The following is a 15,590-nucleotide window of genomic DNA, read 5'->3' on the forward strand; positions in this document are numbered from 1 at the left end:
TTATTAATTTCCCCTCTATATAGGAGGGCAGCAACTCTCTCAAAGCTGTCACAAACAAACTTGGTTTCAAATCCTGCTTAAGTGGATATAGACAGTGCAGCACATCACAATGATTCATGCTGAATATATATTTTATGCTGTATTTATATTCACTAATGAAATAGACTTATTTAAGTTTAAGGCTGTGGCACAAACTGATTAATAGCAGGAAACTGAGACTCTGGGTAGTTTTGAAGCCATATGCTGTTGTCTTGCTCATGCAGCCCTAAGTTGCAATTGGAGCCCTGCCAGTAGCAGCACAAAGCAAAGCCACCAATACAAATAATACCCTTCTAACCATCCCATTTGCTCCCCTCTGCCTTTGAAATGACTTTATAAGGGCAAACTTCTACCCCGAGAAGAAAATGTATCATGCCAATGACATCATCTGAGGAAAAGCTCTTGCTGCAGTCCAGTGCTTGCCTGCCCACCATGGAGCAAGTACGCATACTTACATGTTTAAACTTCAGGTTTGGCAGCAGTTAAAACAGCCTGAGCTTCTGAATGAATAGGGTAGAATGGAAAGGAATAGAATAAGAATAGAATAAGAATAAGAATAGAATAGAATAGAATAGAATAGAATAGAATAGAATAGAATAGAATAGAATAGAATAGAATAGAATAGAATAGAATATTTCAGATAGAAGGGACCTACAATGATCAGAATAGAATATTTCAGATAGAAGGGACCTACAATGATCATCTAGTTAAACTTCCTGACCACTTCAGGGCTGACCGCAAGTTAAACTATGTTGTGGCAGGCACTGTCCAAATGCCTCCTTAACACTGACAGACTTGTGGCATTGACCACCTCTCTAGGAAGCCTATTCCAGTGTTTGACCACCCTCTCAGTAAAGAAATGCCTCGTAATGTCCAGTCTGAACCTCCCCTGCCTCAGCTTTGAATGATTCCCATGTGTCCTATCACTGGGCACCAGGGAGAAAAGCTCAGCACCTCCCTCTCCACTTCCCCTTCTCAGGAAGCTGTAGACAGCAACGAGATTGCCCCTCAGCCTCCTTTTCTCAAACTAGACAAACCTAAACTCCTTGGCCACTCCTCAGAGGATGCTCAAACCTTTTACACCTCTGCCTCTCTTAAGCTGCCTCTGCAATTTGCTGCCAGAGGCAGGGAGGGCTGTGGGAATAGCTGGCAGCCAGCACATACGGATCCAGCCTCAAGAGAATCTGCAGAGCATACCCTGCTCGGTTTGGGGTGGCTGTAAAACCAGCAAAGCCCCTCAGAACAAGACTGTCCCGCCAGCTCTCAGGTGGAGAGTTTCAGGACTCTGTTGGTGTGGGAGTATTAAGGACCCTCTTGCATGTTTGCTTCTCCTCTGAAGTTAAATTGAAGCAGAAGGAAACCTAGAGGTGGGGAGCTGATAGGTGAGAGGGAAATAATTGCTGGAGGGTAGGTGACAAAATGAGAAGAAAGAAAGAAAGAAAGGATGAGTTAATGACAGGGAAAAAAGGCTGACCCAGCTTAAGTTTTACAACATGACTGAAATTGTATAATAGTTTGTTGCAGACAAATAACAGGGTCCTGCTTTTCTTCTTCCACTAGTTGTTGGGTTTTGTTGTTTTTCTTGTTGGTTTATTTTTTTTTCTAATTCTGAGTTAGGCCTCTTTTCTCCTACTGAGGGAAAAAAAATATCAGTGCATGGGTCCCTAAGTCAGCATGGAGCCAGAAGCAAGGACTATCCCATATTCCTATGACAACAGTGAATCGGCTTAGGAGTCTTGTGAAACATCACTACAAGAAGGAAGATAAACATGGGGAAAATAAAAAAACATATGCTAATTAAAATTTAATGGAGGTATATTTAATTTGTGCGTGTGCCAGTATTTTTTTACTGATGGGGAAATGGGGACCTAGAAACTGAATCTAATAGTCCTGGATTTCAAAGAGTAGTTTAGTATTCATAGTGCGAAGGAAAGTAGAAAACAGGGTAGGGGAAGGGACAGCACATCGGTCAGAATCTTCTTTTATGTGCCCTAATGCATTTTATAGATCCAAATTGGAGCAGAAGGACCATTATGACTTACTGCATGGTACCTGCTCATGGGCAGAGATTCAGGAAAGTTAGTCTAAAAATTCCATCTTAGAATTGTGAAGCATCTTTATAACAATATTTTTCAAAGTAAAATTTAAAAAAAAAAAGAAAAAAAAGACTAACTGAATCACATTTAATCATTGTTTTAAATAGAGAACTATTATTGGCTTGTACTAGACACATAAAAGTCCTGTTTCAATGTTAGTCATAATACTGTTATAAGTGATCTACATGGCTATTGAAACCACTTCTGGAATCTCTTGCTATAATTAATGTTAGGTAAAGAGGATACTTATTTTACTTTCAAATGTTGCTTTTGAAACATTAAAAACTAGTGCCATATGTTTATAAATGTAACGTACCAAATACACACAGGAAATATAGTGGTGCAGTCATTTCTTATCGTGTAACAATCTTCTTTGCTGCGGTAGGAAGAGTAAGTACACTATTGCAGAATAAAACCCTGCAAAGTGTCAGAGCTCTTGGACACCTTTACTTGTAGAAAGTCACCTTGTCGTTTGTAGGTGTAAGTTTACACTGAAATTCTGGGCATGAGTGTAATTTGTCAGGCAGCTATCAGACTTGTGCAAGTCCATGGCCTTTTACACATGATTTACTGTTCTGGGATAGAAGTCATGATGATCCACAGGCAAGGGCTCTGGGCTTGGGATCCAGCTTTTAGTTCAGTCCATGTGTGCTCTCACACTGCTGCAGTTCAGAGCCACATCAGCTCACTCCTCAGGTTATCAGGTCAGCAAATCTACCTGAGGCTTTATTTTCTTTCTTCATTCTTCAGTCAGGTTGACGGCACCTCCCAAAACAGTCCAGAGCAGCCATTAGTTAATGGAAGAGACTTAAAGAAATGTGCGTGCTCTGATATTCGTGTCCATTTCAAAAATTAAGTTGGGAACTCCATTAGGACTAGCATCCATCTTCCTATTATTAATGAGGCAAGAGAAAGAAACTCTATTCTGTCACAGAAACAAAAAAGGACACGTTACGGGGAAACTTAGCTGAAACTACAAGTAAAATGTTCCAGTTACCAATAGCATTATTGAGTTTTGTTCTCTACACTATCCAGCCAAACTCATTTGTTTCGTATACAAAGCCTGGTCATTGTGGCTTAAGATGCATAAGTGAACAAAACTCACCGGATTATGGTCATTTGTAGCTATATTCAAATTACAAATAAACATCGCTATTTCTAGTTCTTCCTATTGTTATTCGCACTACAACTGACAAAATCACCACAGGCTTCTTAGCCTGTGATGGGTGTTACAAGTGCCAGCTACAACCCAGAAGCCATATATGGCAAGCTTTGGGCATGGGCAAAGGAGCTCTGATCTGTCAGCACCTATCCGTGTTGTTTGTGGTTTGGCTTGGTTTGTTTTATTTTAAATGACATCTAGATTTTTTAAGACACTTTGATATGGAAAGGAAATTAAAGTTCCAGTTACTTCTAAATTTGAAATGTGAAGACAGTGGGATCCCCTGGAAAAATCCACCTGGAATCTTCCATCTGGTTCAGCGATGTTGATAATCAAGTCAGACAGATATTGTGCAGACAAGCTGGAAAAAACTCTGTTTCCTCTCATTGTCCTCCGCTTGCTCTGATATTCAGCAAGCATACAATGATTTTTACAGGTACTCTTTCCAGACTGCACCTTTTTCTCCCAAGTCTGATACAGATCTCCAGACTTGGATATCCAAAGGAGTTTATCTAAGCTAATTTATTTGTTTACTGTCCTCAAGGTTCTTCCCCTTCTTGCACCTGCGGGGTGAAAGGAGATTGGCTGGGGATATCGTGCTTTCAGGCTCCTCCCTTCTTATGTAAAATATAAAAAACCAGCAATGTTTGTCAGTCTGAGTGGCATGGTTTACAGGGACATGTCTTAGGGTGCAAGTCCTAACTCTGGCCACAAGAAAGGAAATAAATTACATGTTGTTATTAGCTTATGTATTTTTTGATAAATCACATCCACAATTCATCTTTCTCTTTCCAAAGAACCCTACAAGTGAAGCAGTTCTTCTTCATCTGTGGGGATTTTTCATTTTCATCTGAATCATGTTAGAAATTCCAAGTCACAGAACAAAGAAACCAAGTTTGTTTTTTCAAAGAAAAAAAAAAGCGTTGGTGAAAACAGCCCTGACAGCTGTACTCTGTGGCTCAGTAAATTAAGACTTTTTACTTGCTCCTTTCAGAGATGTGTTTAGTCTAGATACTCTTGATTTATATATCTTTTTTTTTTTTTTTGCTAGGTTGTATTTTTAATACAGATTTGCAGTTAGTTCATTCAAGCTGATGTTTGCCTAGCATGAGTGAGATGTTGAAAAGAATGTGAGTGAATTTAGTCCCTTAAAATGTTTCCCTTCTCAGTTTGTTATTGAAAGGACTGCTTCATTTTTAAAGAAATTTGTCCCTCTTGTTTTGTGATCCATCTGAAAACAGCAGGGGTTTGGAAGGCTGCTGGGAAATCATCCTCATTTCTCTCTCTCACAGAAGTGGCAGTGCACTGAGGATGCTTCTGGCAAACTCCGAATTCACAAGTGTAAGGTATCTAGTGACATCCTCGCCATCAGGAAAAGGACCCGCAGCATACACTCCCGGGGATACAGCGGTAAAGACAAAGACTGCAACTGTGGAGACACTGATTACCGAAACAGCAGGACTCAAAGAAAAAATCACAGACAGTTCTTGAGAAACCCTAATGCGCAAAGTAAGTGTTATCTGATCTCTTGAACCACTGAGACAAAGTGCAGAGGAAGTAGGGAACGGAGTGTTGGCTTCCCGGTACACTCTTGTTTTCACCTATGTGCATAATGAATACATCCGTAATTGGCAGTCGGGTTCTACATAATTGACTCTGTAATAACAATAATAACAACAACGGTATTTATCGTTTGGATCCCCGGGAGGCCTAGTCTTCGGCTGGTGCCGATGCCAGCAGTGATGGTGGTGCTGGTGATGCTCTGGTGCCACCTACCGCCCTTCGCGGCCGTGACAAGCCGGTGGCATCTGCGGATCGACCGGTGCTGTTATTTGCTAACACGGCCAGTGCAAGTGTTCTCTTGCCTCCTTAACACTGACTTCACATACTGTTTGATGATATCCCAAACCCGTCATTTGCATGAGTGCTGTCACTGCTTTCGGACGGCAATTCTGCCCGGCTGTGACTTTCCGGCAAGTCAGTACTGGGATCCTCACAGGGACACGAGTGAGATTGCAGTGTCCTCTAGTGGAGCATGGGCTGAAGAGTTTTAGGACATCAGTTCTTGGATTTGGTTCTGCTACTGATTTTAACAAAAGAAGCCTATCTAAAGAAGCCATTATTTTAAATGGAGCAAGTATTTTCATCTATCTGGGGATGAAAGTTCTGTAGCATCAGCAATACAAGCGGATTTGGATTTCAGACTTAATTCAAGAGCAGGCTATATTCTCCTGCTCTCTATCTAGAATACTAGACTGCGGAATGAAATAAAGATGGGTCTTTGAAACAGGAAGATAATGAAGTCATATGAGAAATGCAGAAGTTAGAAGATGCTGCACAGATGTCTATGAAATAATAAAATAATGTCAGTATAATACAAAATTTCCTGACTTAAAGCCTCCCCCACTCTGGATGTGAACAAGAATCCCTGCTATTCTTTGTACATTCAGCTACAATGTTGTCTGTCTCGAGTTGTCTCATTGTTCAGACTAGAAGCTGCTTTGATATAATTTCTTCTATCTGTTTAGTATGACCTAAGGATTTTCACAGTGTGCATGCCACAGATTGCCTGGGTGATTCTCAAACTGGGGAATGTTCCCCTAAGTGATATTTTCAAGGGAAGACAACTGTCATGTACCTTGGAAAGAGAAGGTGTTGGCAAGGCACCAGCAAGGACTGGATGGTGATTGCAACTGGGGGAGTGAAAAAGGGGAAGTCTGGAAAACATCTGAAGGGGGCATCAGAAAAAGTCCAGTTGTTATGGTTTTCTCCTTTACAACATTCTTATTCATCTGCATATTCACATATACACTGATACATCATGGATTCTTGTCACTTAAATCCCTACCTTCAAAAAGGAAAAGGTGTTATCCTTTTAAACAGTCATTTTTTTTCTAAAGCATAAGTCAAACGTGTCACTTGCCAGTTTATAGGTGGTGACTCTGTTTCAGAGTCCTGAATGGTTTAATTTCCAGAGTGGTTTCTAATCCTGTGGTCTGTGCTTTTTTAGTATGTCTTTCTAGATATCTGATTTCTAATATACTGATTTTATTTTATTTATTTTATGAGGTATACAGGGTGTTTCAAGAAGATGGACCCAATTTCAGAGATAGAGTGATTGAGTGATTTCAAATGGGTCCATCTTTTTGAAGATTTATCAAAAAATCCTTAAATAAGTTTCTATAAAGCCATAGAAAAAATAAGCTGTTTTTACTGAACAGCTTTCTTACTCTTTGGAGTATGCTTTGTGTTCATGGCACAGGTCATGTAGACATGTATATGTAACTGGGAATGTTTATTTCTTCTGTTTCAGAATACAAACCCCGATTTGTTCATACTCGCCAAACCCGGTCCTTGTCTGTGGAATTTGAAGGCGAAATATATGACATAAATCTGGAAGAAGAAGAACTGCAGGTCTTAAAGACCAGAAGTATTGCTAAGCGTCACAATGTTGAAAATGAGGAAGAAGCAGGGGAAACTGATGGTGCTCCTGGTGACACAATGATTGCTGATGGCACTGGTGCTATAGGTCAACCCAACTCTGTCAGAGTGACACACAAGTACTATTGCTTTTTCTGTGTTGTTTTTTGTTTGGTTGGTTGGTTTGTTTTGTTTTGTTTTACATTTTTATGGTCACAATATTTAGGAACCTAAAACTGTCATTGTAGATTTTAGGTAAACTTGAGTTGTTCTCATTACTCGGTGGAATCATTTAGTTTTAGTATACGTATTTTAAATGGGGACATCTAGTTTAGGTTTTATTTCTGAGGAGGAGTAGGCATCTCCAGCAGGAAATTCATCCTCTATCAAAACATGCATCTTATGATGGATTAACCAGCCTGTGAAGCCGATAGGAAGAGAAAAGCATCTAAATCTTGCTTTGTGCTGTTCTTGAAAATTGAAAGAAGGGTTCTGATGAAGCAGAATCCAAGAAAGGTTGTGTCTATAAAATTGGAATGTTTCTGTCACTAAGTAATTTCTGTTTGTCGGCATGGAGACTTCGAAAGTCCAGCCTGTAGTCTGCTAGATTTTCTATCTCAGTTCACCTCCTTGGCCTTCCACATGCTTTTTTTTCTCTTGGTAGAGCTGGTTTTTTCCAGCACTGGTATGAATATGTTTGTCATTGCATCACTTTTTAACTTGAGTGTTCTGTTGGCTTTTTTTTAGCCACTTATTGGAACTCTTTGCTCTAACTTTGATTCTTATTGATCTTTAGCCTGTTGACTGTACATTCTGATCTTAACTGGTTTGCATACTTAGAAGATGAATCACATTTGTGTGGCAAGAGGAATATATTTCTCAGCAGTTGGCGGTTAAATAAGGGATGGCACATTTGGTTAAGAGGCTTCAAACTTTGAACAGATTTTTATTTCACTTTCAATTTCATTTCTGACTGGGTTAAGAATCTCCAAGATGGCTGAGCCATTGTATGTTTGCTAAGCAGGCACAGAGCATCTGCCATAATTTTGCAGAGAAAAAGGATTGAAGTATTTATTAATATTATTAAGTCAATGTGAGAATAACTTGTAGAGTTTATTTATTTTGTAATGGAACGTAATGAAGAATTGATTAGAAATGTTAGAAGAAATAAAAAAGGAGGTAGGAAATTGGGAAACCACTGACCTTCTTTTTCCTGTTTGTTAAACTCATGTCTACAGATGTTTTATTCTTCCAAATGACACTATTCACTGTGAGAGAGAACTGTACCAATCTGCCAGAGCCTGGAAGGACCACAAGGCTTACATTGATAAGGAGGTAAGAGGTATTCTAATATCTGATTGAAGTCTTTGCACTGCTACCTTTTCAAAGAATAATTCTAACTTGGAAATATTCTCTGCAGATTGAAGCTCTCCAAGACAAAATTAAGAATTTGAGGGAAGTCAGAGGACACCTGAAAAGAAGAAAACCAGATGAATGTGACTGTAGTAAACAGAGGTAAGAAAGGTGATACTCAACACTGAAAGTTATACTGATTGCTAAGGCATATCTTTTCCAGGTTTTTTGAGATGGAAAAGAAAGCACATAAGCTTTATTGATATTTATAACCACTTTAGGCACTCATTTTAATTAGATCACTTGTAAGAGTAGGAACTACTGTGAATCAAAGGAGACAAATGTAAAAATTTTAAGATTAAGTATGTTTGTATTGCACAAATATATTTGAACCCAGCTGCAGTTTTGCTTTAATGTAGTATAAGATCACTCACACAGATATAGCTTCTTTAAATGAAATGAAAATTGTAATTCATTCTGCATAGTTCTTTAAGAAAATGTGAAGGATCTTATGTTTCTGGTTTGGTTTTGTGTTGAAAACCATTTAATGAGTTGATAATTCCTAATAATTTTCCCTGTAGCTATTACAACAAAGAGAAAGGGGTAAAGGCCCAAGAGAAACTCAAAAGCCATCTTCATCCCTTCAAGTAAGACTGTTATTACCCTTTAACTCTCTCAGCTCTTTTTTTGGTGACTGGAGAAATGTAATTTTGGGGTGTGGATTTTTTTGTTTTTTTGTGGAGAGGGGGAGGGAGCAGTCTAGAGGAAGAAAACGTCACACATAGCAACTTCTCACAAGAAAGCTTCACTAGTTTTGTACAGACTTGTGAAACTCTATGCATAATATTTCTAAAACCTACTGATAGAAAATGGATGAGATTAATAATTTCAGAAGCTGATTGACCTCATGATTGTTAAAAAGATTCAGTTACACCAAAATGCAACAGTGGGTTATTTCTCATGCTTGCTGAGGAGAACAATTTGTCATAACAGCTGGGGTGGAAGCTGAGCTAGGAGAGGGACATATTCTCATCTTTAAAAAAGCCAGAAAGATGCAAAAACTGCTAGTGCTGTTGTTAACCAAATAAAGACTGTTCTCTGTCAGCCATGCCCAACTTTCTTTCTGAACAGAGAAGCAGCACAGGAGGTGGATGGCAAACTGCAGCTGTTCAAAGAGAACCGGAGAAGGAAGAAGGAAAGAAAGGGGAAAAAGCGCCAGAAGAAAGGAGATGAGTGTAGCCTTCCTGGGCTGACATGTTTCACCCATGACAACAATCACTGGCAAACGGCACCATTCTGGAACTGTAAGTCTCACCTCCATGTGCAGATTATCCTCTGCTTTTTTCCGGAGTTTCCACTTCATGCAATCAGGGAGTTATTTTGAAGAACTGGCACTTAGTAATGCTGTTGCTGCCATTTTTTTTTGGAGTACGATAGAAGACTATTACTTAAGTATGTCTGTAATTGTGGCATTTCTTATTTACACGAAAATATCACAAGAGGGTTGATGCTAAACACTACAGAAACAAAAAGGAGAGCTGGCCTCTAAACATCGACTTTCATAATCAACCACTGAGCTCTGTGTCATATCTTGAAGATTCAGATGACCAAATATTTCATAGGAATTTTAATTGGGTTTCAGGTTATTAATAATAGCAATATTTTTCCAATTGTCACAAATCCTTTTGGGGACCTGACCTTCAATATTGTCACAAACTTCAGCACATAAAAATTTTACATTAATTTTATCATTTTGATTTCAAAGTGTATCACAAATCACTGGCCTTATCATGAAGAAAATATAGCTACTATCCCTTATGAATTCTTTCCATTATTCCCATTTTTTAATATTCTAAAAGAATTTAAAAATCACAACTGTGGAATGCTCCCCTGGTGTATAAGAACAAAATATTAGAGCTAGAAAATATTTTATGTTTCTTTAAACTTCAGGGTATATAGATAAACAACCTATTGAGATATGCTTCAACATTTAGCAGTGTTCAACATTAACAAAACAATACCTTTCTCATCTTTGGTGGTGGAGGGAAAAAAGTTATTTAAACTTTACTTTCAAAAAATTCAAGATCAAATGATGATTAAATTACAATGTATTTGACTTCAAGCATCAAATTTGCTAATAATTACTATTCATGTGGAGAAAGAAGTTGTCTCCTAGTGATAATCTGTTCTGACTACACTAGAACTTTTTCTAATATGCTTTCTGCATTTTAAGATATTCCTTAAGTAGTCATATGCATGATTTTTGTTTTAACAACAACAACAATCAAATTGGCTTATAACTTTTTAACTGTGGAGTAACAAACAGTTATGAAAAGTTTTTTCATATTGCTGAGCATTCTGGCAATGCTTCAGCAACAGTCACGGTGTAAAAAAATGTCATAGAATCATTAAATAGTTTGAGTTGGAAGGGATCTTAAAAGGTTGCTTCGTGCAGTCCATGACTTAAAGGTGAGCTAATGTGTTGATTCACGTTACACAGGTAAAAAGGTTCAATACCATTACTATTTTTATGATTTTTTTTCAAAACACTGATACTGTTACAACTAGTCACAGTACTAATAGCAAACCTAAATAAAAATCTAAGACAATATTAATATTTCAGTATTGGAATTAAAGAGAAATTTTTCTACAGCAAAACTTTGTTAGCAGTTTGTTTGAAAATTAAGAGAGATATCTTTCTTATAGCTTTTTTCCTCTGGCAGAACATGATTAAACAAGATATACTCAGATCTCCTCTGTGGCTGTTCCCAGCACTGTGACACCTGAATCCAGGTGTCTTCAGTCTGGAGTGGAAGCCTGCTTTGGGTTTACCCAGATTGAAAGTGAAAACAAGATGTAATCCTGTTAAACTGCTTGGGATCATCCTACAAAGGCCTGATGGAGTGCTTCAATTTCCCTCTTATTTGGGTATCAAATAAAGGAAATGAGGGGATGCACTTAAAGATAATAGTTCAGTGAAAAACTCAAGCAGTAAGGGAGAACTGCTTAAAGCGAGGCATAGGATCATCCATTGGTCGTGCTTCTCACCTTGTTTCTTCCATCTTTCTGGCATTCAAGGTGCCAGGCAACCTGTTGGCTTGCAAAGCCACTTCTTCTTGACTGCTGTACCATTTCCATCTCACTTAAGATATCAATGAGCAATTTGACCTTCCTCTGAAGTGCTCACAATTCTGTAGTTTTCTGTTATACTTGCATCTCAGAGGATTTACTAGGTTATGGTTATTTACTGTTGGGGGAAATTATGTCCTTTTATATAGTAAGCAATTCCAAGGAATCCTGTATACAAATCTTAAGGATCAGGATTTGTGCTGTTTGTTTGTAAAGTCTGAATTCTGCTCAGTCCCAATAAACCATATATAACTCAGAATGTGCCTCATTAACAGTATAATCTGCTTCTGTTAAATGTATCTTTGTGAAAACTACATGTTAACAACATTTATTCTCTTTTAAATGAGAATCTAAGCTTGTTCAAATAGATTTTTTAAATTTATCTAAAATTTAAGTACATGAAAACCTATAGAAGTTTCACTAATAGAAGAAACAAGCATATTATTTTTCACTGAAAACTAATAACTTGTTTCTTTAATTACAGTGGGCTCTTTCTGTGCTTGCACAAGCTCAAATAACAACACTTACTGGTGTTTGCGAACAGTTAATGACACCCACAATTTTCTCTTTTGTGAATTTGCGACTGGCTTCTTGGAATATTTTGATATGAACACTGATCCATATCAGGTAAACCTTTTTCCTTGTTACAAAATGTCGTTCATCAGATTCCTCTAGCGTTTTTTTTATTTCTGTTAACAAGAATTTTTTTCCCTCAATTCCTCTTTTTCTTAGCTGACGAATACAGTACATACAGTGGAAAGAGGCATTTTGAATCAGTTACATATACAGCTAATGGAACTGCGAAGTTGTCAAGGCTTTAAGCAGTGCAATCCAAGGCCAAAGGGACTTGAAACAGGTACAAGAAAAATAGAATTGTTTATTTCCTTTTTTTTTTTTCATCTGCTTAAGCACTAATTGTATCCATGAATTGATACTCTCCAAAGTGTTGCTCTGGATAGTTTGGAATGATCCACATACACCATCACAATTGCATGACCAGAAAGCTTCTTTGCAAGTTTGCACAGGTTATTCTAGGCAGATATTGATGGCAAATGACAAGATTTGACAGAAATGCCACAGAAAGGTTATTATTTGAGCTAATCAATAACAAGCATATGCAGATCTTCATAGTCATAACTCTTCTCTGTTGCAAGGTTTATTGGGTTACTTTTGCCTCCCAGTAGCAGGTGAGGTGTTAAATCCTGTGTTTATTCCAATTGCTGTTTGTTTATACCAACAATCTCAGGCTCTACAGCACAACTCAGACTTAACATTGCAAACATCTAACAAGCAGTAATCCCCTCTGCTTTTGAGTAAAGCAGTATTTCTTTACAAGAGACTTTGAGTACAAAAATAGCTGGTATTTATACTTCATTACTCTGGAATTCTTTGCACTTAAATGTGATTGATTGAATATTTTGATTTTTTTTTTTTTTTTTACAGGAATATTTCTTTCTACATATTTTGTGTTGCTGCATCTTTGTATCTCTTTCTTCACCTACAAATGTTTCTCTTTTTTTACAATATCTAATTGTTTGGGGGTTTTATTATTTTTGAAAAACTGTGGTTTTTCCTTTCTTTTATATAAAACTTCCAGGAAATCTTTGTTGGACTGCAGCTCTGCCTTCATTTAACACAGTACATTTCTTTTTAGGAATTAGATGCTGTGCATGGAAAACTACATTGTGAATGGTTTTACAAGTTCTAAACACTAACAAAAGTTACTCTTGTATTTTCCTATATCAGGAAATAAAGATGGAGGAAGCTATGATCCACACAGGTATCCACACTTTTTTATTCTCCTCAGCAGCTTCTTTCCAAATAATTGCATGACTCCAGTCCATTTCAACTAATGCCTGTATCCCGCCGTGTCGCACACAGCATAGCTTTTGATGCATGCATTTTCTAACTGCTCTACACTGAACTTGGCCATTGTTTTTTAGATCTACCATTCTGCATTTAATGTAGCTCATTGTCATAGAGAGACTTCATACAGCTCATATTCCATGCCTGTATTTCTTAGATGTTTACACAGGGAAAATGACACAAAAAGAAGCACCTCTTTTGGGTTGTTTTCCTGTTGTTGGGTTGATTTTGGATGTTTGTGGGCTTTTTTCTGGTTTTATTTAGGAAGTCTGTCCAGCTGCTTTTTCAAACGTAAAGCAAATGTGCTTAAAAAGCTTTCTGAAGAATATGTGTCCAAAGAGCCTAATCAAACCTGTGGAAGTAAAGTGAAATCTTCTCACTGGCTTTAGGAAGAGTTGGCAAATGCTGCTTTAGACAAGAGCAGTGCTCAGTGTGAGCAGCGTGGGCTCAGAATCCAGCAGGAGATGGGTCAGTGTAACTATGCCAAAAAGCTGAGGACCCTTTGGGCAGGGAGGCTGATGCTTTCAGACCAGGTCACACATGCATGAAAAAAAATTCTTAAAAAGATTCTAAGATTTGAACTGACGAAAGGCACTAGTGAGGTTTTTCACACCTGATGCTTGAACCTGAGGAATACATGAAAGACTAGTGTTTACAAGCATATATATATATATATATCTGTTTGCAAGTGTACTTACCTTATCTCCATGTTTATTGTGCAGAACCCAGTTCCTCCTGGTGGAGGAACCTGTCAAACGTAAAGCAAAAGCCTAAAAAAGACTAAAAAAACTAACATCTTAACAGTACTGCACTTGTTGTTCATGGAGCAACACTTGTACTCGGGGTAAAAAACTGACTAAAGTCTGTCAAGTGTCATATTTAGACTTGATACCTTTACACAGTATATCAGTTTTATACATTTTCTTCTCTATGAGCTTTGGTGGATTAGCTCCTGAGATGTAACCTGCGTCCCAGGAGTATACAAGTCTACATAAACACTTTTTTCACAGGATCTTCTGAAAAGAACCATGTCATTAGCTCCCAGTATCTAAGGAACCATTAAAATAATGTGTTTCAATGTTTTATAGATCTCCAGTTTAAGCAGCTAATTTTTCCTTGCAGCCAATTTTCTATTTTCTCACTTGAGTTTTGGGATTTAGAAAAATTATAAGCTTTTGTTTGGTTATATCCCGGTTGTTTGAATTGCTCATTGCAGCCTGGTGGGAATTGGTTACTACAGTGATAAAAAATAATTCCTGTAATTATGCTTTTAAGTCTTTCATTAGAAGATATCTTTGGAAGCATTTCTCATTTTAACTACAGATCTAACAGAAATGGCTTTTTTGGACTGTAGGATTGCATGAAAGAGTAGATTACACAGGATTAATCTTGAAATTATGTCTTGCTGCACTCTTTAGTAAAGAATACAATTAAACTTCTGATACCAAGTCAATAACTAATGCTACTGGGGTAAATAGCAGGTGTAGTACAATAGAAGTAATCTTGCTCTGTGCTGTTACATTCCAGACACCCCGTTTCTCAATACACACAGATGCCTGGGTTCAACACTTCGGTTCAAGCCCCATCGTGGTGGAAACTGATTTTCTTTGCTGAAACAAACAAGCAAACAAATAAATGAACAAAAACCATTTATCAGGAATCACTAAAGCAATCTCTTAGATGATCATTTTCTTGATGCCTGCAGAGAAACCAAGCCTTATGCTGCTAGGTCATCCGAATTAGTCCTTAGGCTTCCTTCAGATGTTGTAGTTCATGCACTCAGACCTGTTTCCAGTTCAAAATGCCCTGAGTTAGTACAGTGCTACAGGTGTTACAAGCACCATACTGAGACAATGGGCCTGTAAGGAAACAGACAGTATGGTATAATGCAGCCACAGATGGCATCATGGGACTCCAGGGCATGATAATTGGAGAGTGAAACTTAGCCAATTCTTGATTTTTAAAAATTGAAAGATGTTTTACTGTAAACATTTAGCAACATTTTTTCTCTCTTTTGGGTCTATGACATAGATGGAAGATTTCAAAATATTGATCGAGGAAACCACTGCCATGTTGTTACTCAAACACAACTCATCTGATCTTTCCCCTTTCACACCTATTTGTAATGAGATTTCTTACAGGGGAAAACCTCTTCTTTCCTCTCTCCTTCCTGCTCAATGCTTTGATTTCAGCAGGAAACTTTTCATGCTTACTGCTAACTTGCGGAGTTAAGCTGTGAGGTGACTCGCTTAGTCAATCAACATACAACCAGCTCTAGGAACTTAAAACCTTCCTTTTCTATTTGTTTAACATGTATGAATGCAAGTCACCTCTGTCCCATGTGTTTAAACAAGTTATTTTCTTCTGCTTGACATGAAGATGATGAAACAATTCCCAGTGCCTTCCCAGCTGTGAAACTCCTCTGTGACTGCAGAAACAGTGCCACATTTAAGGGGGAAAACATAGAAAGACCGTGTAGCTCTGACATCCTTTGAGCTGTTTTGTAGGAATATAGCAAACTGAAG

At 37.9% G+C, this 15,590-nt stretch overlaps 1 protein-coding gene across 13 annotated transcripts in view; it reads left to right on the forward strand.

The window, feature by feature from the left end:
- SULF1 (sulfatase 1) overlaps positions 1 to 15,590 on the forward strand; it is a 124,570-nt gene that overhangs the window by 104,634 nt on the left and 4,346 nt on the right. For 8 of the 13 annotated variants that reach the window (XM_065053742.1, XM_065053739.1, XM_065053740.1 and 5 more), the window contains 8 exons: positions 4,590 to 4,806; positions 6,611 to 6,857; positions 7,956 to 8,052; positions 8,138 to 8,232; positions 8,652 to 8,717; positions 9,202 to 9,374; positions 11,684 to 11,826; positions 11,932 to 12,055. In XM_065053742.1, the coding sequence (XP_064909814.1) occupies positions 4,590 to 4,806; positions 6,611 to 6,857; positions 7,956 to 8,052; positions 8,138 to 8,232; positions 8,652 to 8,717; positions 9,202 to 9,374; positions 11,684 to 11,826; positions 11,932 to 12,055 (1,162 nt within the window). Of the gene's footprint in view, positions 1 to 4,589; positions 4,807 to 6,610; positions 6,858 to 7,955; positions 8,053 to 8,137; positions 8,233 to 8,651; positions 8,718 to 9,201; positions 9,375 to 11,683; positions 11,827 to 11,931; positions 12,056 to 12,853; positions 12,980 to 15,590 lie in introns of all 13 variants that reach the window. The other 5 variants (XM_065053747.1, XM_065053745.1, XM_065053746.1 and 2 more) reach the window with 3 other exon arrangements.

The sequence above is a fragment of the Columba livia genome, chromosome 2 (genome assembly GCF_036013475.1).
Source record: "Columba livia isolate bColLiv1 breed racing homer chromosome 2, bColLiv1.pat.W.v2, whole genome shotgun sequence".
NCBI lineage: Eukaryota > Metazoa > Chordata > Aves > Columbiformes > Columbidae > Columba > Columba livia.